Source organism: Copadichromis virginalis, linkage group LG3 (assembly GCF_057382275.1).
Source record: "Copadichromis virginalis isolate Kocher_CV1m ecotype Utaka linkage group LG3, C_Virginalis_male_GT1.1, whole genome shotgun sequence".
NCBI classification, from domain to species: domain Eukaryota; kingdom Metazoa; phylum Chordata; class Actinopteri; order Cichliformes; family Cichlidae; genus Copadichromis; species Copadichromis virginalis.
This window is the reverse complement of record NC_140620.1, coordinates 41,316,030-41,340,496: the sequence shown is the minus strand read 5'-3', so window position 1 is coordinate 41,340,496 and position 24,467 is coordinate 41,316,030. Positions and strand designations below refer to the sequence as shown.

The 24,467-nt window shown below is 41.4% G+C and overlaps 2 protein-coding genes across 2 annotated transcripts; both read left to right on the top strand.

Annotated features, from left to right (window-relative positions):
• Positions 1-380: 380 nt before the first annotated feature.
• On the top strand, positions 381-10,502 carry LOC146714825 (thialysine N-epsilon-acetyltransferase-like). The gene is made up of 6 exons (XM_085451157.1): positions 381-446; positions 737-788; positions 4,048-4,131; positions 5,170-5,271; positions 5,363-5,403; positions 5,574-10,502. Exons 1-6 carry the CDS (start codon positions 384-386, stop codon positions 5,739-5,741), a joined length of 510 nt encoding a protein of 169 aa, XP_085307283.1. The 5' UTR covers positions 381-383; the 3' UTR covers positions 5,742-10,502.
• A 2,571-nt stretch (positions 10,503-13,073) lies between these two features.
• Positions 13,074-24,256, top strand: tnfsf12 (TNF superfamily member 12). Its single transcript, XM_085451155.1, has 6 exons — positions 13,074-13,816; positions 15,232-15,313; positions 17,474-17,533; positions 17,683-17,706; positions 17,800-17,927; positions 20,551-24,256. The coding sequence occupies exons 1-6, from the start codon at positions 13,565-13,567 to the stop codon at positions 20,824-20,826; spliced, it is 822 nt and encodes a 273-aa protein (XP_085307281.1). The 5' UTR covers positions 13,074-13,564; the 3' UTR covers positions 20,827-24,256.
• The last annotated feature ends 211 nt before the right edge of the window (positions 24,257-24,467 follow it).

The following is a 24,467-nucleotide window of genomic DNA, read 5'->3' as shown; positions in this document are numbered from 1 at the left end:
CGGGAAAACACTTCAAGGGGAACCGGTGTATGCTTTTTACGCTGGGGCCCCCTAGAGGATCCCTCTGGCCCCTGCAGGAGGCAGAGGAACACCAATAAAGCGAAAAGGATGCTGCTCTTGAAAGCATCCGGAAGCAATCTCTTAAACGACTGCAGCTAAAGCCTGTTAATGGACGTCCTCTAATCCTCGGGTGCACTTTCCAGTCCGCAAGAGGAGCTGACTCACTCCCCTGTCACCTCCTACCTGGAGGAGGGCGCTCTTTATTCAGTTTCCATCCTCCGTGGAGAGGCTGTGGCGTGCTGGTCCAGGCTAGACGAAGAGCTGGGTACTTCTCCAAGTGCTCGTCATCCGTGCTCCGACAGGCCGGAGCAGCACCACTCGACATGGACTTCTCCATCCGCGCGGCCAACCTGGACGACTGCAAGGACATCGCGCGGATGATCATGGTGAGCGGACACGTGCACGTGCGCGCGTGCGGTCCAGCTGTGTGTATGACTCCGAGGACATTATTAAGTAGCCTGTAGTGGCTTACGTCAGCAGGGCTTTTCATAAACACGGTGTTGCTGTTATTATTAGATTAGTGAGATATTATCGGATGAACTGTGCTCGTCCTGCTCGTTAGTTTCAGGCTAATAAACTGCCTGTAAATGACATGTTTACTACCAGCTGAGCAACACTGATGTCTGGGATGTCCTAATAAATGACGGCAGCTGATGCTATTTTTGTTTATGTCCAGGAACTGGCAGAGTATGAGAAACTGGCAGAGCATGTGAAAGTGACCCAGAAAGGTAATGTATGTAGCGATGTCTCAAGTTTTTGCCTTGATTTTATCCGTAATGCTTAATAATGATTAAGAGTGTGTGGTTATTATAATGTAATTTATAAACTTGGACATAAATGTTTGGTCTTGCTTTATAGGCACATATATAATATCTTTAATCACAAATAAATTATTACATCGAGTAAAACCACGTTATTTGTTTTGGTATCATTTAGAAAGTCTGGGTAAATTAATTAAAGTTTTTAAAAGCAGCTTTATACACATACAGATTTGTGAGTGTGTTAATGGAGCTTTTATAACTACTTATGTCAGATTTTAATCCATGTTTAATTCAGGCAGTTGTCATTAGTTCAGTATTTTGTGTCACCACATCTGTTGTGAGGACCATCTATACTTTACAACGGATTTATAAATGCCTGAAAAGGGGAACTTCAAGACTCAGTCTTTGGGAACTTTACAACACAAAAAGTCAAAAGAACTTTTTATTCAAAAATGGGGCGACTGTGGCTCAAGAAGCAGAGTAGGTCACCTACTAATCGTAAGGTTGCTGGTTCAATCCCCACCTGCTCCAGTCTGCATGCTAATCAGTTGCTCTCTGATGCAGTGTGAATGCTGCAGAAAGCACTTACATAGAAAAGCAGTGCTTGTATGAATGGGTGAATGAGGCAAGTTGTATAAAAGTGCTTTGAGTGTTCAGTTAGAGTAGAAGTAAGAACCAGTCCATTTACCAACATTGCTCATTTAATATTTGCAGAACATCAAAATGTAAGTTGGACCACAGTCTGAGATTGTAGAAGAGAGAAAGAGACTTACTGAGAAGCGAGAGCCACAGGGTATTTTAAACTAAACATGTTGAAGCTTCTTTTCATTTAAAACCAACATCAATAAGGTTATCACAAAGCAATAGTGAATATATCACAGAGCATCACAAACAAGTGTAAACACCATAAACAAAGCATCCATCATATTAATGTGTCAGAGTCCCCGGGCCATGGGCTCAGGGCTTTGTGTTCCTCTAAAGGTTTTTGTGTCTGTATTTAGTCTGGCTCCTTTTGTATATTACTATGATTAGTAGTCTTCCTTGAGTATTTTATTATATCCTTTGTAGTTTGTTTATATTTTAGTTGTCTTCTGGGCTTTGCATTATTGGGTTATCATCATTTGTGGTCCCTGTCTGTTCTCTAGTCATGTCTCCATGTCTGTCTACACTATGTTTGTGCTCCGTCTCTGCGGTTGTCTAGTCTCCCTGTTAGTTGCCTCAAATGAGTCTTGTCTCCTTAGTCGGTCATGTCTCTGTGTTTGTTTGCTTTTCTGCGGCAAGTCATTATGCCTTGAGTCTGTGTTTCTGTCTCTGTGTTTATGTTTCCTGTCTCATTTTGTCAATCTCTCATCCTGTTCAGTTTCACTTCCTTTGGTTCTTTAGATGGATTCTGTTCAGCTGTGTTCCACAGGTGTCTCCACTCCATCACTCTGCCCTTTGTCACCTCGTCCCTCATTCCCTCTTGCTGTATGTCCCGTACGTTCAGTGTCTTCTGGGTAGTTTCCTAGTTAGTAAACTAGCATCCTAGTATCTGCTTAGTTTGAGTTCTTTTGTATTTTTGATCCCTGTGAATCCAGCAATAAACCTAAATTTTGAGTTCAGTGTCACTTCTGAGTCCTAATCTTGCCAGCTACACAGCAACATATGACATAATTTGAGAATGCAGGAAAATGTTTTCTGTCTTTTAGAATTACTTCTGTTCATTCCTCAGGTTCAACTTTCCTCTCGTTTGCAGTTAGTTGTTGTTAGTTAGCTATCTTTAGTCAGAGAAGTGCTCCTGAATTAAACACATAAGTTGTCAGCTGCCGAGCCTGTAGAGGTCTATGTGTCCCCCCTTGGCTATAGCCCCCGAGATGAGCACTGACCACAACCAAACCAAGCCAGTCACACTGAACAATGTTACAGGCAGAAGAACATTCTCCTCAGCTTCAGCAGACTCTTTCACATCTGTCACATGTGCTCAGGGTGAACCTGCTCTCATCTGGGAAAAGCACAAGGTGCGAGTGGTGGACCTGCCAATACTGGTATTCTATGGCCAATGCCAAATAGAGGCCATTGAACCCTCAAGCCTTCCTTGTGAAGTCTGTTTGTGATTGTTTGGTGAGAAACATTCACATCGATTACCTGCTAAAGGTCATTGTGCTGCTCTGGCATCCTGTTCCACTTTGCACAAAGGAGCAGTTCCTGGTCCTACTGATGGGTTAAGGGCCTTCTATGGCCCTCTTTAGCTCTGCTAGAGTAACCGCCTGTCTCTTGGAGTCCATGCTCTTGAGACTGTGTTGGGAGACACAGCAAACCTTCTGGCAATGACATATATTGATGTGCCATCCTGGAGGAGTTGGGACTACTTGTGCCACCTTTTTAGGGACCAGGTATCGCCTCATGCTACCTGTAGTGACACTGACCCTAGCCAAAGGAAAAACTAGTGAAAAAATAGTCAGAAAACATGAGGAGGGAAAAATATCAGTGGTCTCCAGCTGTCAAACCATTCCTGCTTTTTTGGTTAATTGATTGGTTAATCAAATCTCTCAACTCTCTCTGATTGGTTACAAACTTTGACTCTCATTTCTCGCTCTCTTCAAATAGAGGTTCAAATTGTGTTCTTGGCCTTATAAAAGTTAGTTGGACATATCAAGCAGTGTAAATGTTGGAAAAAATCAATGTTATTATTTATTTAAAAAATAGTAAACAATCTTCTTCTGCAGCTGTAAAGTCAACAGTGTAACAAATAAGCCAATAAAAAAAGACATTTTGATTAATGCAGATTTCAGCTGCTTCAGGGGAACTCAGTTGTGGATGTGAAAACTACCAAAGGAAGTGCAATGAGAATAAATACACAGAGTATGTAATGTGGACTTTATCGTCCAGATGAAAAACTCTTCTAACCAAAAAATAAAGTTTCTGTATCAAGTATAGTTTGGTGTTCAGTTATATTTATCTAAGCCCAGTAGATTTTATCACACTATAATAAAGTATTTGTCTGTGAGCCATTTGTTTCTACCACCAGGTAACAGCTTTTCCCAGGAAGCTTCATTCTAAAATTAGGAATTATGGACCTTTGAGGAAAAACCATTGCACTGTATTTTCCAACAAAAGGTCAAGAACTGGTTTTAAAGCTCTCTCTTAGCTAAGATTACATTTTGATAAAAAGCCTCAAACTGTTAAATGCAAACTGAATTTCCCCTTGTGAAAACACCGTGTAACAGTATCTATCATTTCTTTTCAGACTTGGAGCAGGATGGCTTTTCCAAGAACCCGTTCTTTCACGGGATCATCGCTGAGGTGCCAGAACAGCACAAAACCAAAGAAGGTGATCATGTTACGCCCAGTTTTCTCACACACTGTTGCGATCTACTGTCTAACAGCTGTAACCCGGTTACTGACACAAACTTAAAACTGATGGGTGACGACCCGCTAACAGTAACAGAACCTTACCAACGGAGAGAGCGAGCAGGAGAAACAAAAAGGAAAACGCAGGAGTGAACTGTTGAGGTATATCAAGTAAAGCCAAAAGGTCAAAAACCAAGCTAACTGTAGACTCAATAGCAAGACTTCAGCACTATAAGATACAAAAAGCTAAACAAGTTTAACATTTTATATATTTTTGTATAATTACTTGTGTCGCACTAACTGGAAAACGGTAGCTACACTTAACACAAACATTAATTGCCATATAGCGTTCATTTACATCATCCTGCATATTTATTACTCATGTTACCTAATGTAGCAGCACACAGCACATGTACCCTCCCTCCTTAAACACTTCTTACATAACAAAGTTGAAGTGCTTTTCCTAAGAATGCAGTAATTAGAACATTATACGCTCTGCTGCCCAGCTGTGCTTTTTCCTTCCATGACACGGGCCTTTTTCCACACAGTCACCGCTGTCCACTATCTGAAGGCTTCAACTATCAGAGGCTATACTGAGAAGTAGCTACTTATGTCTTGGGTCTCATTAAAGTTGTGCTCCGCTCTCATCAGTGCTGCTTTGAGCTGCCTCCAAGGAACCAAAAACAAAAAAGAGAAGTAATAGTGGTTAAAATGACCTAACCAGCCTCACCACTGGGAAATGTGAGGTTTCATTTATAAAGATTGTTGCACATTAACTGTGAGCAGCACCACGACTCATATCACTTTTTTCACTGATGTGAGGGAAATGATACATATTTATGTGTTTACAGTGTAATGTAAAGCATTATGCTGTTAATAATCACTGTGCTAAATGTTCAGAGTCATTCACTCAGTGGGAAGGAGCACCAAAACGAATACACAAATTTCATGAATACTGAATTTTGCTTCTTCTAAATAACGGTTATTTTTACATGCTCAAACTGTTTTCTTCTTTCAGGGCACACAAAGATCGGCTATGCACTTTACTTCTATTCCTACAGCTCCTGGTCAGGCAGAGCCATTTATATGGAGGACCTGTATGTGATGCCTGAGTTCAGAGGTACAGTACAGCCTCTGAGAAGATGTCTCATCATCACTGTGTCCTTATATTTGCAGGAAATCTCAAGTAATGCACATGATCTGTCTTTCAGGGAAAGGTGTCGGTAAAGCACTAATGAGCAAGGTGGCACAGGTGAGTGAAACGTGAATAATGGAGAAGGTAAACCTTGAGCATTTTCCTGTTTTCAGTATTTGCAGGAAAATATGCTGAACAGTGTCTCAGAGGCAGCATGCAGAAACAGCTTCCATGCTACATCTACAGCAGTCATTCCTGTCTTCCTTCTTGTTTTTGCTCTCCTGTAGCTGGCTCTGGCTGCTGGTTGCCACCAGCTCAACTTCACCGTCCTGGACTGGAACAAACCATCGATGGACTTTTACCTCAGCCAGGGCAGCTTCGATATCACTGCTTCCATGGGCTACCACTGCATGCGCTGCGAGGGGGAGGCGCTGGAGCACCTGGCTCAACCTTAACCCAACCCTCATGACCTTTCGTGACCTTTGCAGCCATGAGGTCAGGCCACACACTGCAGGGATGGAGCACCACTCAGTGGCCTCTTTCCAAAACTTGACAAGCTGATTTTTATTGACTGTTTGCTAATCCCTGCCTTCCTTAACATTCTAACTTTAAAGCCATTTAGCAATGTGTTGCATATTAACTATAACATTTTTCACCATTTTTATGCAGCAAACGTCACCTACATGTTGGTAACTAGCCTTTACTTTACGGATCACTTAAAGTTGGTAGAAACACACCCCTACCACAGTATAATATTTAAGAGATATAACTTTTAAAATACCTGTCATTTTAATGGAGAGAGACAGAATACATATCACATAAGAGTTCTAAACGGAATTGCATATTTTCATTGACTGAAATAAGTATTTGATCCCCTACAACCCAGCCAGAATTCTGGCTCCCACAGATTGGCTGTGTGTGGCACACGGATTACAGTCAACCAATGAATTAATGATTCCACATTTCAGTCTCTCCACCACCATGGACAAGAACAAAGATCTGTCAAAGTCAATGTCAGGAACAAGATTGTAAGCTTGCACAGGAATGGGATGGGCTACAGGACCATCACAGATAGAAGACATAAAAGAACCATCAGTCAGCCTCAGCCTAGATCTCCATGCAAGGTCTTGCCTCATGAGCTGAGGATAATCATGAGACAGGTGGTAGACCAGTGCACTATTAAAGATCTGAAGGCAGTTGGGACCACAGTCACCAAAAACACCATTGCTAACACACTACTCTCTAATGGACTGAAATCTTACAACACTTGTAAAGTTCTTCTTTTCAAGAAGGCCTGACTTAAGTTTGTCAGCTGAATGATTCAGTGAAAGCTTGGGAGAAAGAAAATCAACTCAACCTGCCATGTTTGGAGGAAGAGAAATGCTGAGTATGACCCAAACACCACCATCCCCACAGTCAAGCACGGAGGTGGAAACATGCTACAGCTAAAGGTACAGGACCACTTCACTGTACCATGAAATCTTGGACAAGAACTTTGTTCTCTGAGTCAGAACACTGAAATGAGTCATGGATGGGTCTTCCAGCAAAAAACCCCAAAACCCACAAAGATAAAAGACCAGTGTTTCCCAACCTTTTGGAGCCACAGCACATATTTCACATTAGAAAAAGCACAGCAAACGCTACCAAACAAAAATGTCACGAAGAGCATATTGATCATTTTCCCATGCACACCAGGTATAGTGGAATTGGCTCATTTGTCCCCAGTATACCTCTTTCTTTTTTTTTGACCACTGCAAGGGCCGGAATCTTCTCCAGGACCCAGATCAAACTGACTACTTTTTCTTTTCAGATATTTATCTATTGCTATTGCGCGCTGCGTGGTCTCACAGCATGACTATCCGGTTGTTCAGTCTGACGTCACTAGCCATGTCTGGGCCTAAACTCCGCTGCAGGTCCATATATCAAACGATCACTATGGCATTACTGAGAGTTGAAAAACTGTCTAAAGTCTTTCATCTTTAATAAAATGATCAGCGTTCTGCTCTACCAGGTGTAACAATTGAGTTTAACATCCAGGCATCGATTAAAACGGAATTTATGACATTTAACGGAGTTAGAAGTTAGCAGGGAGTTAGCTCGCTAGCTTCTATCTAAATACAATATAGCATGTCCTGACTGCGGGGTTTTGGAAACAAATTAAAACGTACAGCTCTGCTATCACTTCCAGCATAAATGAAGACAGAAAACTAAACAGCAGTGACGTTTGTAGGGTTACTGAAGTTTGGCTAGCTGGTATATAATGATGTGCTACGTGACCGCTAGCGACACAGCTATGTTAGCATAATATAAACAAGCTAACTTTTTTTCCACTCAATAAAAGTTAACATGAGTGTTCTCGGTGGTCAGGAACAAATGTAATCGCATGGCAGGATGCTGTAAAAGGACCAAACTTCAGCCAGGAGAACAACTGAGATAATCCATCCACAATACGAGGTTAGTCATTCATATACTGCTGCATGGGCTGGGCTGTAGTTACATCCTAAGGTTTTAAAAACTGAGCTTAAATAAATGATTAGCGGTAATAAAAGCCGAGGGAGGTCAACAGTGATCACTGACTGTTTTAGGAGCTTTTTGAGATTAAATAGAAGAAAATACATAACATTAAACATGTTAACAACACAAAAGCCATATTAAACGCAGACTACTTTAGACCCGGAAGTAGGATTCGTCGTGTCATCACTGAACAACCGGATTATGTAATTTCTTCTTCGTCTTCTTCTGTTTTACTGGCAGTTGGCAACCCATTTAATTAGAGCAGGTAGTTGTACTGCCCTCTAGTGGAAGACAATGTAATTGTTCTGCCTGTTACTCAGGCTGATCGCTTAGAGTACTAATCAGGTGGAACCAGATAATTTTCCACAGCACGCATACCTATGTGCCGCGGCACAGTGGTTGGGAAACACTGGCCTAGACAATCTTCAAGCAGCAGATGGATGTTTGGGTGATATTTTGTCTCTCTCCATTAAAATGAAACTACCATCAAAGAGACTATTAATTTCTTTGGAAGGGAGCAAACTTACAATTCAGCAGGGGATCAAATATTTAGTTCCCCCACCATATATGAATAACATAAAATTAATTGTCTGATTTACACCAATATTACACATACTTCAGATGATGTTTTGCACAGTTAGTGCCTATAGAATAATGACACAATGCCTGAATTTCACTATAAACTTGTGAAACGTGAGGCTCTCTGGTCTTCTCCGGTACCTGTTGACGAGCACTGGAACAACTCTGTCTCTGCACTGTGGAGAAACTGGACAATCACTATGCCGGGCAGGGATTTAGCCAATGGTCATTTACTTTTATGTTGAAAAGAATATGCAGTGTCAAGTGTTGGAATGGGGAAGAAATGCGTGCAATACATTTAAAAAGTACAATACAGAGACACTGAAGCTGTTTTGTGTTTGTGTGACGTGTTAAGAATTGTGTGATAAATGATGAAACATTTAGACAACAGGGTGTGATACATGTGTATGTAGTGACATTTTAGACAACTTGTGACCTAAGGTATAAGATATGATCTGAATTTTGTTGGGGTTTTTTTGCACAAAGATCCTCAAAAATCTTATGCATCGCAACACTAAGACATATGTTCAGTGTACGACTGTTTTAAAGGTTTTTTGTATCGTATCCCTTTAAATTTACTCTAACGACAGCAACCAAAGAGTCAGTCACCTCTGCCTCTCGTCTTCCAGATGAGGAGCGCTGCGAAGCTGTTGTGAAGCACAGCGTTGGTATTTGCACTGTTTTCTTCTTTTTTCTAGCTGTTTATGTGTATTGAGGTCTTGTGATGAGAGTGTACACTAAAGGAATCAGCTGGACTCAGACTAAAACCTCCATCTTTGCAGCCAGACGTGCGGGACTGGTTTCAAAGACCTGGACGAAGCCTCGAGTCAAACAAAAACAATCCATCTGGTCGTATTTGAAAACTAAGAGAAAATCTTGGACTGGGCTCAGTGCACGTCTTTGAACCTGTCTCGCTAAAATGAAAGCGGCGTAATTCTGGTCTGCACTTCTGTTTTATATTCAGTCTCAATTTTTTTTCTCTCAGAGAGGGCTTCTTTCCAGCACTTTAATGAAAACAGGCTGAGCTGGGGGTTATATTTGGTTTGTTTTCTTTCTTTCTAAACAAGTAGAAACCGCTGACTGTTCTTTGTTACTTTTTGCAATTTGCATTTACAAAGTAATTCACTCTGGAATGCATGGTATTTTATTTTATTTAGTTAGTTCGCTATCCATCTTTGGGACATCGAAATATTGCATGTCTAATGTGCAAAATCTGCAGCCTAGCTCAGTTTTGCAAAGTAAATCTTTGTGCTGCTACAAAGTGCATTTCCACAAAAATCCACACAGAGTCCAAGGGATCACGAGGGGATCATTATGTCTTATCTGCAGCTTCCCATCAGAATTTCAGACCAAGTGCTATAAATTATTCGGTCTCAAACTGTTTTCCCAACATGGATTTCCCAAAGCACTTCAAAATCAAAGTTCAGCCCGTGTTCCTGTCAGTCACGACTGCAGTAAATCTCAGAAGAGACGCTTTGTGCATAAAACAGAGAGCAGCAGCTCACCAGTTTAATATTTTTTAAAATGTTTCCTCAGTTTTTAGTGTGTTGAATGTGTGTGTGTGATTACAACACTGTGTAATAGCAGAGGAGGCAACCGTGACGCATTCTCATTTCCACGGCTGTGCGGCCGTGTTATCCAGTGTACCATAAGAGCTCATATCAGTGTTCCCGGTGAGGTCGGTGTCTTTAATGTCCTCATATTTCCAATGTCGTCTGTGAAATTACCGAAAATAAAAGTTGTGTGGAAACCTTGTGAATTAAGGCTTTTCGGGGCATTTTCGACTTCATCCGCTGAGTTTTTAAAAAAGAGCTTCATGAGGTGCATAAATTCCCTCGGCTCACAGAGGAGCAGTAAATTCCTCAGCTGAAGTCAAAACACTGAAAAGAAAATCACCAAAAATGGATCCATAAGTTTTTCATCTGATATTCGAAGCCATGAAATTGCCACAAAAGGTAGATGCTTGAATTTTGGGTCATTTGCTGTGTGTAAAAACAAACAATGAATAAAACACTCAACATGTACGAGAGTCAGTGGTTTCATGCTGTGACTGTCTTGAAAACCAGAAACTGTCCACCTGTTGGTTTGATTAGAGTAATAAAATCTGTCAGAATTCAAGGTGACGTGCATGTGTAGCTGTGCATTTCTTCTTTAGTCTGTTTGTCTTTCTTTTATTAACATCAGACGTATAGATTTAATATTACTACAAAGTAGATGAGCTGTGCTATCCAGAGCTAAAACTTTAATCCAGCTCAATTTAGCCAATAGGGGGCGTACTGACATCACCCATTTTTAAAAATCCCAGTTTGGTGTCATTTTTTCTCCAACTATGCTCAATACATACTATGCAAAAGTCTTGATTTAGTCCTGATTTCTTTGTGTTTTACTTCCGAGCAGCCAGGCTTTGCAGACATTCTTTGAAGTGCTCTTGAGGAATAGTTCTCCAGGCTTTTTGAAGCTCTTTCAATGTTCTTCTTTGGCTGCTTTTTCACTCATTTTCAGTCCAGTCCTTGTATTTGGTCATCATCAGAGAAATGTTTGGTTTGTTTGTTAAGCCACAAGACAAACATATAAATCAGTCAAGACTAAAAAAAGGCTCTTTAACTCAGGGACTGAAGGGACGAACCACTGCTGTGTCAACACCAAACAGACAACTTAGCAAAGAACCAATTTTAAATTGTACTTTTAGGCACAAAAACACATAATTTGTTCCCATTTCTTTAGCTGAATCTATGAAAAATATCAAGGATAACAAAGTTTGACAGACACAAAATAACATGCCGATTCCCAAAGAGCCATTAGCCAAAAACTTAGCACATCTCTGCACGGTGTGCAGTGTGGCCTTAAAAACAGCTCATGAAAAAGATACAGTTATGAGGTACATTTAGATTTTTATCCACCATGCAATACTGGAAAGCATCTGAGCATGACCCAAACATACTGCCAAAGCAATAAAACACACAGTGGGACACTATCAGCCATGGATTGGCCTCCCCAGAGCCAGACGTCAACATCATAGAAGCAGTGTGGGATCATCTTGACAGAGAACAGAGTTCAGACTGTGTTGAAGAATAAAGATGTTGTAACAAATGTTGACTTTCAAGATCGCTGCAAGCGACCAAACTCTGTCTTTGACTTTTTATACAGTTTTGAATACTTTAGCCTCCACATAAATATACAGACCTCTGCTATATTTAACAGGACATGCACAGATCAAAGTACAAGTACCTGCTGCTAATAAGCCATGAAAAGCTAAAACAGAAAAGTCCACTGGTAGTTATTCAATTTAACTGCCTCAAGGCGCTGCAGCTCACATTGTTCTATTCGCCATGTGAGGACGAGTCACATTTCTGTGGAGTTTTAACCATGAGTAGTGCTAAGCAGGGGTATTTCTCAGTCCCTGTTTGGTGACTCTCCCATGCATCCCATCCACAGTAGCTGTCATAAGGCGGGGTACACTCTGGACAGTTCATCACATGACTCTGATACATACACTTGTGAAATGGAGACGTTCCATGTTTTTGAATCATATTCAACATTTCATCTTCTTCGATACAGTGCCTGCAAATAAACGTGATATACTAGGATGCAAAAAAAAAAAAAAAAATTTATCAATAGATGTAACATTTGCATAATCGTCCACAGCGCTTGGCATCTGCTTGCTGAAATGTTAGACCGTCCTTCCGTGCAGTACATTTAAGGGTTTTCTTCCATTCCTGCAAGTGGGCCTTTGCGGATTTGCTGCAAGAAACCCCAAATGAAAACATTTCCACCGCTATGCTTTACAGATGGTTCTTCTCCTGAAAAGCCACATTGGGTCCAAACAAGTCTACTGCTCCTGTGGCCAAACAGCTCTGTCTTTCATTGGGCTGCCCAGAGCATGTTATTCCAAAAGTCTCTGTGTTCACCTATATGTTCACTGGAAAACTGTAGATTTATTCTAATCTTTTTGGGCAGGAAGTTATTTTAACCCTAACCCTTCATTTTCACACAAATGTGCACAAGGATGCTCATTCTCACATACGTGTGCGTGCGTTAGACGTTCAGATCGGCAGGTGAGGTGCCAGCAGTGCTGTCCAATAAAGGCTGGAAAGAAGAAGAAGAAGACAGTATGTGAGCAATGAAAGGTTTGTTCTTCTTTAAGAAAAGCATCAGCGTGACTCCTCGGGCTACTTTTAAATTCAAGTTTGATTTTAATTTACTGTTTGATATGGTGCCTGCTGTGTGGGGCCTCGTAAAAAGGCACTAGAGCTCTGAAAAGCGCCTCATACCCCTGCTATTTTAATGAACAGCGTCATTTTGTAAATGTGGCTTCAGCAGCGTGCTTGTTTAAAATGATTCAACGCGCTCTCCAGAAAATATTTTAGGAGTTGCAGAGATCTAGTGGTCAGGACACAGTGTCACCACGTGAAATTCTCTGAAGATAAGAACCTCTGTGCTTTGTATAGAAGGAGCTGGTACTCCTGTTTGAACCCACTGTCCTTTTGTTCCCTGGAACGGTTTATCTTTTTTTCTTTTCTTTTTATAAATTCAATTATGAATGAAAACTTTGCTCTCTGGCTCACCTGTTGATGGCACAGTGGAAACCAAACGTGCAGCGTGCAGATCGTGAGTCTATACAGCCACCGTGTGGTTGCACACGGCACTGTCGCGGACATGAATGGCACATATTTGGAGTTGATGAGAGTGATTTGACAAGCAGCGGAAGCCTCGCGTAAAGCTTTCCGTGCGCTCCCCTCGTCGATTTTCACGGCGGCTGCCAGCTGGTATCAAAAATTCAGGGCGCAGGCAAAGTTCGCCTCCAGCAGAGAGTGTGTGGCTGCGTGTGTGTGCGTCTCTCTCAGCGCGTGTGTGTACATTCATGTGTGCTCGGTCTGTCTGTCTAATAGACTGACCCCCCAGCACGCCGTTTAAAGGGAAGACAAGAGAGCTGAGTCAACGAATCACAAGGAGAAGGATGCAACAGTTGATGTGCGCCAGTTGCACAGTTTTCTTGTATTTGGAGACGGCCTGCACACACGGAGGATGGTGGCCGTGATTTGATCAGATGTTTTTGCTGCTTTGCTTTCAAACTCATCTGCCAGATAAAGCTAAAAGTTAAAGAGCAGATCCTACAGAGCGGTCACAGCCTGTCCTCTTATTGCCAGACTGGACATTTGGACTGAAATGCATTTGGAGGGACTTCATGCTCTGCTGGAATGGAGTTGAAGCGGGGGATTTCGGATGGTCTGCGGCGGTGATTAGCAGCGCAGTCTGCACCAATATGCATCGGATTCTGCAGAGGAGACGAGTACGCAGGCTGCGGGTCGTCTGGGCTTCTCTGGCCCTGGTGGCTCTGTCTCTGGCCGCATGCAGCGCGCTGTTTACGGCGTGGACTTTGCGACAGACGCGGGACCTGTCTCAGTCCTTCAAGATCCTGCAGGACCGACTCGAGCAGGTTTGTGTCATACTTTAGAAAAAGACCTTAATAATTCGAGCGTGCAGACAGCCCCTCTCCGTTTTTGCACCAACAATAATATTTACTCTCCTGCAACTTTTTTTTTTTTGAAAGACCATCAAGTGTTTCTTATGTAACTTCTTTTGTGGCTGCGGTTACGGGAATCTTGGCTGGGGGCATATGGACAAATCCACACTTCACCCTCCCCCTTTTCTCTCGCCCCTCGCACGTAGACTACTTATTCTCTCGCACCATTTCTCTGCTTGGCACTTTTATTACTCGGCAATAAACGCAGTCAAATTGTGCCGAGTTGTTGCTTGTTTTTGTGTCCGCCTCCCCCTGTTAACCACCTCCACCCCCATTCTCCCCGGGTGGGGGATCATGATTAATTACTCTGGTGCCAGTTGTGCTCCTTTTTTTTTATTTTTTTTATCTAATTTTACTGGAAAGCCTCAGCTATTTGGCGTATGCCCGCTCACCCCACTGCCTCGAGTCTGCCGGGGACTCGAGGCGTGAAACGGGCTGCACGATAAAGCGTGGCAAGTGTAAATCATTTTCAGCCCGCACAAGCAAACACTTCTAAATCTCCTGCAAAGTGCAGCTTTCCTAAACTTTTTTCCACTCTCCTTCTTTTTCTGTTTTGCACTTGCAGCAAATATCCGACACCAGATTGCATCACAAGACAAATAAATTTCCTAAAGGAGCCAGAATGGAAATTCTTCTTGTTTTTTTTTCTGTTTTTGAGTTCAGTGTATTTCACAAAACCAGATTGCAATGGATTTTATATCAGGAGAAAGAGGGGGGGGGGGCAAGAAACCTGCACATAACACAAATACCCCCCAAAATTGGACACGTGGAGTGTTGCTGGAGCCCTCCCCAAGGGGGCCCCTGTTCTGTCCATTTGCCGTTAGCCACCTTCTGATGAGAGCCCAGTGAGTGAACGTCTGGAGGGTGCACTGCAGCTCTCTCGGCCTGCTTTTCCACAGTAGCAGTAAATTTAAACATACTTCTTCCCCCCTCCTCTGGAGCAGCTTCTCCTCTTACTCGATTTAGGCCTCCTTCGGTCACCCAGTGGAGTCTCCCCCCCAGCCACCTTCCAGTTGAGGGTTTAAATCCTGTCTGGCTTGACAAAATCAATTTCTTTCTTGCGGAAAAAAAAATGACATGTGAAGAATTCGAAGTGCTGAAAACATGCATTAGGTGTCGCAACCAGTCGCTGAGGAAGTGGTAGATTTACAGCTAGAATGGCAGCAAAGGGGGCAGGATACTGCCAGAGACAGTCTGCTGCTTATGTGGCTGGCAGGAAATAAAGGCTGTCTGTGGCCGTGAGTGGGTTCTGTGCCAGAAAAAAAAAGTTATGAGAAAAATAACTGGCCGTTTGTTAATAGCTTGGTTTTTTCTGTGTGTTTCAACAGGTCAACAAACAGAGGAAGGCCATTGTTCAGCTGATCCTGGAGAAGAGAGAGCTGCTGGTGGGGCATCGAGTGAAGAGAGATGGTACTAGTGCTGTGATATACTGCTAATTTGGTATCGATCCCATACCAAGTAAATTCATGGCCAGTGTTTCAGCAATACTTTTAACCTCTAAAGGCAGCTTATGTAGCAGATTTATGAGATGAATCATCAATTTGCTAATTCCTAACACATTTAAATGGTTAGTGATGAGTAGTTACTAAGAGAAAACACACCTTTCATCTTTTCATGTATTTTGAAAGTGATTTTTTAAGGACCTGGAGTCTAAATGTGTCCATCTCTAAAGCACATTAACTTCTGTTGTTTAAATGTGCTGAAGTCTGTAATTAAAACAGACGTTAGGCCATTTTTCACAGTAGATGTTTGATATTTTTCCTTTTCCAATAAAATTATTTAACACAATTCAGTTGGCTACACACTGAACTTAGTAGGACATTAATGCGATCCTATCGCGCCAATACCAGCATTTGTATCGATACTATCGATATTAGGCCCAATCCGCCCAAATCTAGATGGTACTGCGTCTCGAAAGCCTGCCAAAGCCTGACATTTTTCTTGCACTGCAGCACCACCGGCATGTATAAGACGTCCTGTCCTTTCAGCTCTCCAAATTGCCACAGACACAGTCTCCTTACCAACTGTTGTTTTTTTAGGAAGAACATTTAACGCAGAGCGCTGGCCAGTCTTGGCCCCACATGCCACTTTGGTCAGGTCTCGCGGGCCGCAGGCACTACCCGCTGCTAAAAGTTGACACAGGAAAAAGTAGGCAGCTGGAAGACTGTTTCAGAAATTACAGGTCTGACCAGAGCGGCCTCGAGTCCCAGAAAAAAAGCAGCTGGCGCGGGCGCTGGGGGCCTTGTTGCACGCTTTCGGGCAATGAAATTGATTTTTTTCCCCACCGCCAGAACACACGACTGACACAGCTATGATTTGTTGTGAAAGCGGTGATATTTGATGACCTATCATTGCTGTATTTATAGCCTCTGCTTGCGTCACCATCACGGGACTGCTTGATTGTCCACGTTTTGCCCGAGAGTGAACCCACACGAGGGCTTTTTAAAGGGGATTAGAGTCTAGATTTCACCAGTGTATCTGTATTGATATCCTCTAAGTGCTAGCTTATTGGTTTTAGTAACTAATATCTCATTAAACTGTCAGAAACTCATGGCTGTCAATGGAAAAAAAGAAGAAAAACGAGGGAATAAGAAGAGCAAACAGCTTTTTCCAGTCTTGCCTTTCAGCAGGACACTGCTGTTATGTTCTCCTCTGAAAAGACCGACAGCTTAAGTCGAGAAAATCTGGCCAGCCTGAGGGCTTTACGCTCGGCCATAGCAAATCCAAAGTCCACAGGGTCACCCACGTGTGAGTTATTTTCACAGGGGCTCAATATTCCCGAATGATGACGGTGGGTGGCGTTTGGCCCGTCTCATCCTGAAACATAAAGTGTGTAATTCACAGTTCATACACAGAGTTGTATCAGTATTTGAAATCGGCTGGATTGTAAGGCAAAAAACCCTAAAAAAACTTTTAGTGGGGAATAAGAGCAGGCGGTCATCAGTGCTGTGCTTTATTTATTGCAGCTATCTGAGCTTGTTCTTGGATGAAGCTGGCTGTTGCTTCACTCTGTCTTGCTGCAGCCAAAGACCCTCTTTGACTCTCCTGTTCCTGCACTTCATTTTTCTTGCTTAGCCTTTTAGTTCTTCAGCTTTGCCTTTTAATGCCTGTCCTTTTCTGCTTTATCAGTCACTTTCCCCCTGTCCATCTTAGGGGTTTTATTGGTTTTCTAATTTTTTTTCACCCTTCCTTCCAATCAGATCTCTCCAGCCTCCTTCCTTCCATCCAATCTCTGTATTCAGTATTTTCTACATGACTGCGACCAACTGGCTCCAAGATTAGCTGCTAAACGTGTGTGTGCATGTGGTGGTGAGGAGGCACGCGCTTCTGACCGAAAATAATAGTTTGAGGAAATATTATTGAAGCACGTGAAAGGAAATCCTTTACCCATCTGCTAACCCTGTTAGAGCCAGCCAGGTCTGGATCTGAATGGCACCAAATTAACGCTTCATGTTATTAGACAGATAGAGATGGGGATGATTGCTTTGTCCAAATAAATTTTTCAAGAAAAAACCCCACAGACGTCATTTTTATGTGCATTCAGTCTCCTTTCCTGCCTCCCTTTTACAGAGAGGACGTCGAAAGCAGGGAGGAGTGGAAATGGAAGGAAAGCGGCGTCTCATTTTGAGAGTAAGTGGCTTGGCAGATCTCTCGTAGCTGTCTCGTGTAGCATCTGCTGAAGTGTTTTCAATCATATACCCCTATACGATTGCACTCATAAAATCTTAATTCACTTTCCCTTTTCCTTTTCTTTCAAAATCGCTTTTGCTTTCCGTCAGTAACCAAAGTCTCCTCTCAGCAAGGTAAGAGTCGTAAAAGTGAAGGACAGAGGTTGATCTTTGAATCTTTTGTCTCTGAGAGGAATGACCTGGGATGTGTGTGCGTGTGTCTAACAGTGGGAGAAGGTGGGGTGATCAAGGGCTGGGAAGAGAGGACGCTGAATATGAGTAAAGCGGTGAGGTACAACAAGGAGCAGGGCACCTTCACCGTGGAGAAAGCAGGCGTCTACTTCCTGTTTTGCCAGGTGAGTTTCTGCTGGGAGCGATAGTTTATTTTGAGCTGCAAACTCTGCATACAAGGTGTGGCTATTAAACAAGGAGTCTGGGCTTATCTAAGCTAACCCAGCATTAGTCTGGGACTGTCTGGCAGCCGCACCTCTACCTTAAAGCTGAACCAGTCACAACTTTTCCATTAATAATGCCTCAAATGAATGTGGGCAGTATTAAAGGCAGCTCAGTGGTGTGCTTTGAACCCAGACAGAGCGCCTCTGAGTGGAGTTAGCATGTTTTCTCTTTACACAAAAGAAAAAAACACCAGGTTAGTCCTGCCTGTTTGTGTGTGATAAACTGTACAAAATCAAAATGGTTCCCAGTTGGCAGCTAGCTGATGTACACAGTGATATGCAAGCAAAGATGAAGTAAAGATCCAGATATTTCCCTCAGGTTCTGGTGAACTGTAAATAAAAGATGCCCACATCTTTTTTTTTTTTTTTTTTAAAGTTCAATTTTCCATCAGTGTTAATTTCATTGTCAAGTAATTTCTCTCAACGACCTTTTTCATTGAGAGAAATAATTTTACTGATGCTTACGTCTGCGAATAGGAACGAGATGAAAATATTCTGGAGAGATGAGATCCAAAGACAAATAATTAAGTTGTAGAAAGGCAGAACGTGTTTGGCAGCGATCCAGTGGTTAGATGCTAACAATCGATCAGCCCTCGGGCAACGGTACAGCTTTTTTTTGGAAACAGAACTCAGAAATCTCCCTGTTTCTCATTAAAATGTGACAAAATGTTAGTGCTTTTGACAAAGACAAGAGCAGACATATGGACACATTTCACATTTGATGTCAATAAAAGTAGGACACCAAACTACGCCACACTTTTACGCTTCATATTTTAATCAACTGAATCACCTTTAGATTTAATATTTACTATAATTTTATGAGATTTATTCGATTAAAACTGACTATGACTTTAGACTTATGACTAAAATTAAATCAAAATTTGCACTGGTTGCTGAAGAACATAATTGGACTGGAGCCGATCCGCTTGCGCTAGCTAGCTTAGTTAGCATACCTTGCTAACTAAGCTAGCTATCTAGCTGTTCACTTTTAATATAAACCCTTCAAAGAAAATTTGGTTGCACAGTATTAATGTCCTCTGCTTAAGGTTTTAAAATTCATAATGCTACTGTAAAACAATATTTTTGCAGTAATGTTACAAAACAAAAATCACTGGCTAATGAATTATACCTCACAAGTTGTTAGTCAGCAAGCACACCTTGGCTAATCCTCCTTTCTGGAACTTGGTATGACAAATGTTTACTTAAGTTTTTAATTCAAATGAGTGACTAAGTCCATAAACTCAACAGGAAAGTGTTTAAAGAGGTCAAGAAAGAGACATTTTGCCTTAAATGTATATAGGATTAGAATTATTTTTGTACCTGTATCGCCCCCTGGTGACTATTAAAAAGAACACAAGCTAAGTTACTTCTACATTGGCTTCACTCTTTAAACCCTGAGGCTTTGTACTGTTTACAGTTACGCATTAGCCAGTATGTAATGCAGCAAACAAAGTCGACATTGTGTAATGTATTTTTAGGGAATTCAGTTTTCGCTGACAGTGAATTATTTCCTGGAACGGGCAGCTCTGTTTAATTCCTTTTATGACAAAATGATTAAGAAACCCATATTCGCAGTAAGAGGAGTACACTCTTACAGGAAACAAATCAAAAAAATCAAAGTCTTTGTCATCTGCTGGTGACTGATGACATAAATTCATCTTTTTTTAACTTTTTTTTTTTTACAAAGTCATATAATGAAGTACTTCATTATATGACTTCCCTTTAACCTGACTTCTTCTGAAACCACATACTGTGTCATACTTCGTGTTTGCGATGGGCACATCCATCTTTTATATACAGTCTATGTAAAAGACCAAAACAGAGTCAAAATGAAAATGTTTTGTCCCAAAGGTATAAATGCAGCTTTAAAGTTGATTAGGTATCTTTATATTATTTCACAAAATTCTATATTTTTATCCTGCCAACTTAATTTCAAAAAACAATTTCAGACTATGGTTGGGTAATAATTTAAAGTGAAATTAAAGTAAACTGAAACGGGTTCATGGGATGGTTAAGACAAAGTTCAAACACTGACGATTCTGAGAAAGATGAATCCAGCTGAAAACATCTTAAATAAAACAGAGATCCAGGTTAAAGCATCACACCTATAAAAATACATTTCTTACTTTTAGTCTGGTGAATTAGGCTCCAGCCCCCCTGTGACTCTGAATTGGATAGGTGGAAGAAAATGCATGGATGGTTGGATAGTAGGGTGAATTAAAAAAGTCTGCATGCAAAGCTAGAAGCAAGCTTTATTTAGCTCGAGCAGTCATAGTGTAGATGTATGAATCATGTTTTTGGAGAGCTGGGTATCAGGTTTTGGGTAATCTCAAGTATCCAGGCCTTCCTCCTTGTCAGGCTGACAGAAGTCTGGAGAAAATCTAAGCAAAAGGAAAAAAAAAAAAGAGAAAGAAAAAGTCATGAAATCCCGAGACAGTGTGCTTGGGTTTCACATGAATACTCCAGAAACAAGTTCTCCCTCTGCTGACCTGTTCATGAGAGATCATCTTCTCTGTCCATTCAGGTGTTGTTCAACGAGCAGCAGTCTCAGTACGTGAAGCTGGACGTGGTGACCCTTGGCTTGAGGGCTCAGAAGCTGCAATGCATGGAAGGCTACGGGACAACCCCCTCTGCCGGGCCGCACCCTTTCCACTTCCTGAAGCCCTGCCAGGTGTCCGGCCTCCTGCGACTGGACAAAGGCACGGAGCTGCAGGCCATTACGGGCCCGTCCTTCAGACTCCACAGCGTAGGCAATCCCTCCGCCTCGCCTCACGTCTTTAGCATCTTTAAAGTTAACTGAAGCGCACTGTGGAAACTTTTTGTTTGTTTTTGTTTGTTTGTTTTAACGAGTAAACAGACTCATCAGAGAACTAACTTGTTTTTGTGCGGACAAGATTGTTTTATAAATGGTGAAGCTGTCATAAGCGGTCGAGGCATCGCTTAATGCTACGGCTTCTTCCCAAAGACGTTAATTTGAAAGACAAACCCTGACATTTGGGGAAGCTGTTGTGGATTTTTTTTCCCTCTGGACTGCAGAGCTGTTTTGGAACGCAGATTTTTGGAATAAAACCAAGGCCCGCAGTGAATGTCTGCCGAGGGAACAGATGTGATGGGAGCTGTTCTGTAGATAAAGGGCTTCATATAAAAAAGAAGAAGCAGAAGAAAACTCCTTGGATGTTCATCTTAGCCTGTGTATTACGCTATAAATTGTGCTTAAACTCTTTATAAGACTATGAGTAAAGCTGTGCATGCACCTTCCACTTCCACAGCTGAGAGCACATCTGCAAGCGGCCTACACGAGTTGTCATATATTTTATACAATGTAGCGTCAGTGTGTATGAAATCTTACAAATCAATTTTGTTTCTGTTTATACTGATTTTATAATATCAATGCAAGCATTTTCTTTAAATACTTTGGATATATTTTACACACATTTTACATTTTATCAAGGAGATGGTTTGGGCGGTGTTTTAAATGCCATGGATGTGAATTTGTTATCTTTTTGTAAGGTTAAAATGATTGTTTGTATACTTTGTTGTGCAAGTTATACCGAGCGAAGCATAGAGCTTTAAATATAGCTTGTCCTTACTCCCTCTTCTTCACCTGATTGATGACCATTTTTCAAGAAATAACCTGATAAAACTGTTAATTATTCAGCCAAAATACAGATAAAGCTGTATTATAAATGAAGTTAATACATTTTCCTTTTTTTTTCATCACGTTGGCAAAGTATAGATGCTTATGTAAGTTATTCACAAAGAACTAACAGAAAGAACATCACAAAAATGAAATGCACTGCCATGAAATTGGTACACGCTTTCATTCACCCCTGAGCGAATTCATATAAAAACAGCCGTTTCCTGTCAGCCTCAGCTGGATGTTTTTGTTTTGCAGTCATCGTTGTGGCTGATGATGGGTCTTTAATGGTCGACTGCGCATGTAGGCACAATCGGTTCACGTACAGCAAACTCAGTGTTATCTTATTTGGCAGAAATCTATGCATTTTCTGTTCTTTGTGACCATTTGAAAAGCTTTCATTAATCCAATTCAGGGTCACAGCAGTGCTGGAGCCAATCCCAGTTGCCATAGGGCGAGGGGTGAGATAAGTGGCCCCGAAAAAACTAACAAAGAAACTGTATATGTATGACTAAAACCCAAATTTTCAACAGATAATCTTATTACACTTAGTGATTTCCTTTAAATCTGACTGAAACCTCTTAGAAGGAGATCCAAATACTTTCATGCCTGAGAAATCCTCTGTCATGGATATTCACACCTCTCAAATTAACCTGCTCATGTTAGTAAAACATTTTCTACTTTTATTGAAGATGCTACCCTGCACCTGAACACATGGAGCTTCACAAAGTCATCTCCAAGTTACAAAATAGATTATTAAACCCTTCTGCTAATCAGCCCTCTCAATGCGGTAAACAGTGTGCAACATTAGCACTACTGATTGCAGACCAGTGACGTCCAACCAGAGATTCTTGTACACCAGGATATAACTCTGCAGTTTCAGAGAGGTAACAGAAAGCCATTTTCTTACCAAGTGTGGCATTGTAGGAGCGCTGTGAGAGGACGTGCACACCTTCGACACCTCTCTCTACACAGAAAAGCCCCATGCACAGTCTGATATCCTCGTGTCAGTGTTGTTCCTACATCATCATAATAACGCTGGCCCAGGATCAGCATTGCACCCGACCAGTGACGTTGTCTGAGTTAGTTAGCATTCAGTTAGCATTAGCCAAAAAGTTAGCTAAGTTAGCAAACCAAGATAAATAAACTAAATTTGGCTAACAGCAAAACTAACCCGATAATATGTTTGTTATATTTTATAAATGAACAAAGAAAACACTTGAAATGCTGACCATTTGTTTTAGAAGAGAGGTTTATTTTAACAAAGGTATGGTTTTACTTTTTTCTCCATATTTTAAAGTTATGCGATCACAACAACGTGCTTCGTCAGTTGCAATTTTGATACTGGACTGACATCATTATGATAATGCAGTGAGAACACCAACACAGGGATATCAGACACGTCAGCCTCCTGGCAGATTCAAACCCAGACGCTTCTTGTTGTAAGGTAACAGTGCTAACCTTTGCACCACCATGCAAGCCCTAACTAATCTACTACACAAGTTAAATGCTAATAGGTTCAAAAAGTTAGCTGGTACTGAAATGAAGAGCCAATGAAAGTTTATATCAAAAGGAAAGAAGCATCGGGACAAAGTTAAAACATGAAAGAGCAGCGATGAGGCTGCTGCTAAGGGCTAAGCTAAAGGACCCACGACAGCAAAAGCAACCACATATGTTACTTCACATTTATCATTTTTGTATTTTAACCAGTTAGTAAATGGTTAAAACAGATACCTAAAAGTAAGAAATAGTGAACTGAAAGTTATGGATTAACAGTAGAGGGTAAATACCAATGGGCTATATTGTGAGTGTTAAACAGCTAAAATTAAGTATAAATTAAGAAAAGGAAATGAATGTCATCTATCCATTTATGCAATATGGATAAATGACTTCATCACCCACAGTATGCGTTAATATTGTAGTATCAGGGTCAGAATTTAACAAACTGGCCCTAAAAACGGACCCTTTATTGTATAAAATTATTTATAACAAAGGCAACCAGTGAAAGGGTTACCAGAGCTCATCTGGGCACTGTGGGTATGCATGGGTCTGACAAAAACGACTGAGAGTCATTGCTGTAGTCTGTCCTTTTACCCTTTTGTGGCTTCATTTTTATTACAGTGAATTTATAAAAGCCAGATATTAAATCAGTTGTGTGACACCAAAAGCAGAACTCTGCAGAAACATGGAAAAGATCCAACATCAATTTTCAAGGGAGTCGTTCCAGGTTAACCTCGGAAAAAAAGAAAAAAAAAGAGAGTTCTGGTTATTTGGTGTCTGACTGCAAAAGAGAGGTGAATGGTGTCAAACTGAAAGTTACATTTAAGAGTTCAGTTTAATATCTAAAAGCTTTTAGTATTGGGTTTGTTTTACTTTTATATCCTTCTGGAAATATAACTCCTTCCATTCTCTCATACGCTGCTGGTTTCCGTAATATTCCTTGCTACAATGCAAACAGTGTGTATTTCTAGCCGTGGGTTTCTGCACTCCCACTCTTGTTTATAAGTAGTTTTTGTGGATGGACCACATTGGTTTCTCCTCAGCACTTTACTGCAGCGATCGCAGCGTTTTTAATTGGAACCAAACATTTATGTTTTCAAATGGAAAAAAAACGTCCGATTCTGCAGTGCAGACGATATATCCTGTTTGATTTCCTCATCATTTTCCTCTTTCCTCTTTATGTCTCAGTCATCCCCCCCTCCACATCCCTGTGCACCTCATACTTCCCTGTCAGCACCAATCAGACTACACACACACACCAACAACCCTCTAAATTTTCACTTCCTGAATCTGAACCTGAACCA

Excerpts from the sequence above, each read along its gene's own strand:
- tnfsf12 (XM_085451155.1), top strand. The coding sequence starts at position 13,565 with ATGCTCTGCTGGAATGGAGTTGAAGCGGGGGATTTCGGATGGTCTGCG. Across the intron at positions 13,817-15,231 it reads TGCAGGACCGACTCGAGCAG|GTCAACAAACAGAGGAAGGC; the intron begins GTTTGTGTCATA and ends GTGTTTCAACAG. Across the intron at positions 17,707-17,799 it reads CAAAGTCTCCTCTCAGCAAG|TGGGAGAAGGTGGGGTGATC; the intron begins GTAAGAGTCGTA and ends TGTGTCTAACAG.
- LOC146714825 (XM_085451157.1), top strand. The coding sequence starts at position 384 with ATGGACTTCTCCATCCGCGCGGCCAACCTGGACGACTGCAAGGACATC. Across the intron at positions 789-4,047 it reads TGTGAAAGTGACCCAGAAAG|ACTTGGAGCAGGATGGCTTT; the intron begins GTAATGTATGTA and ends ATTTCTTTTCAG. Across the intron at positions 5,404-5,573 it reads TAATGAGCAAGGTGGCACAG|CTGGCTCTGGCTGCTGGTTG; the intron begins GTGAGTGAAACG and ends GCTCTCCTGTAG.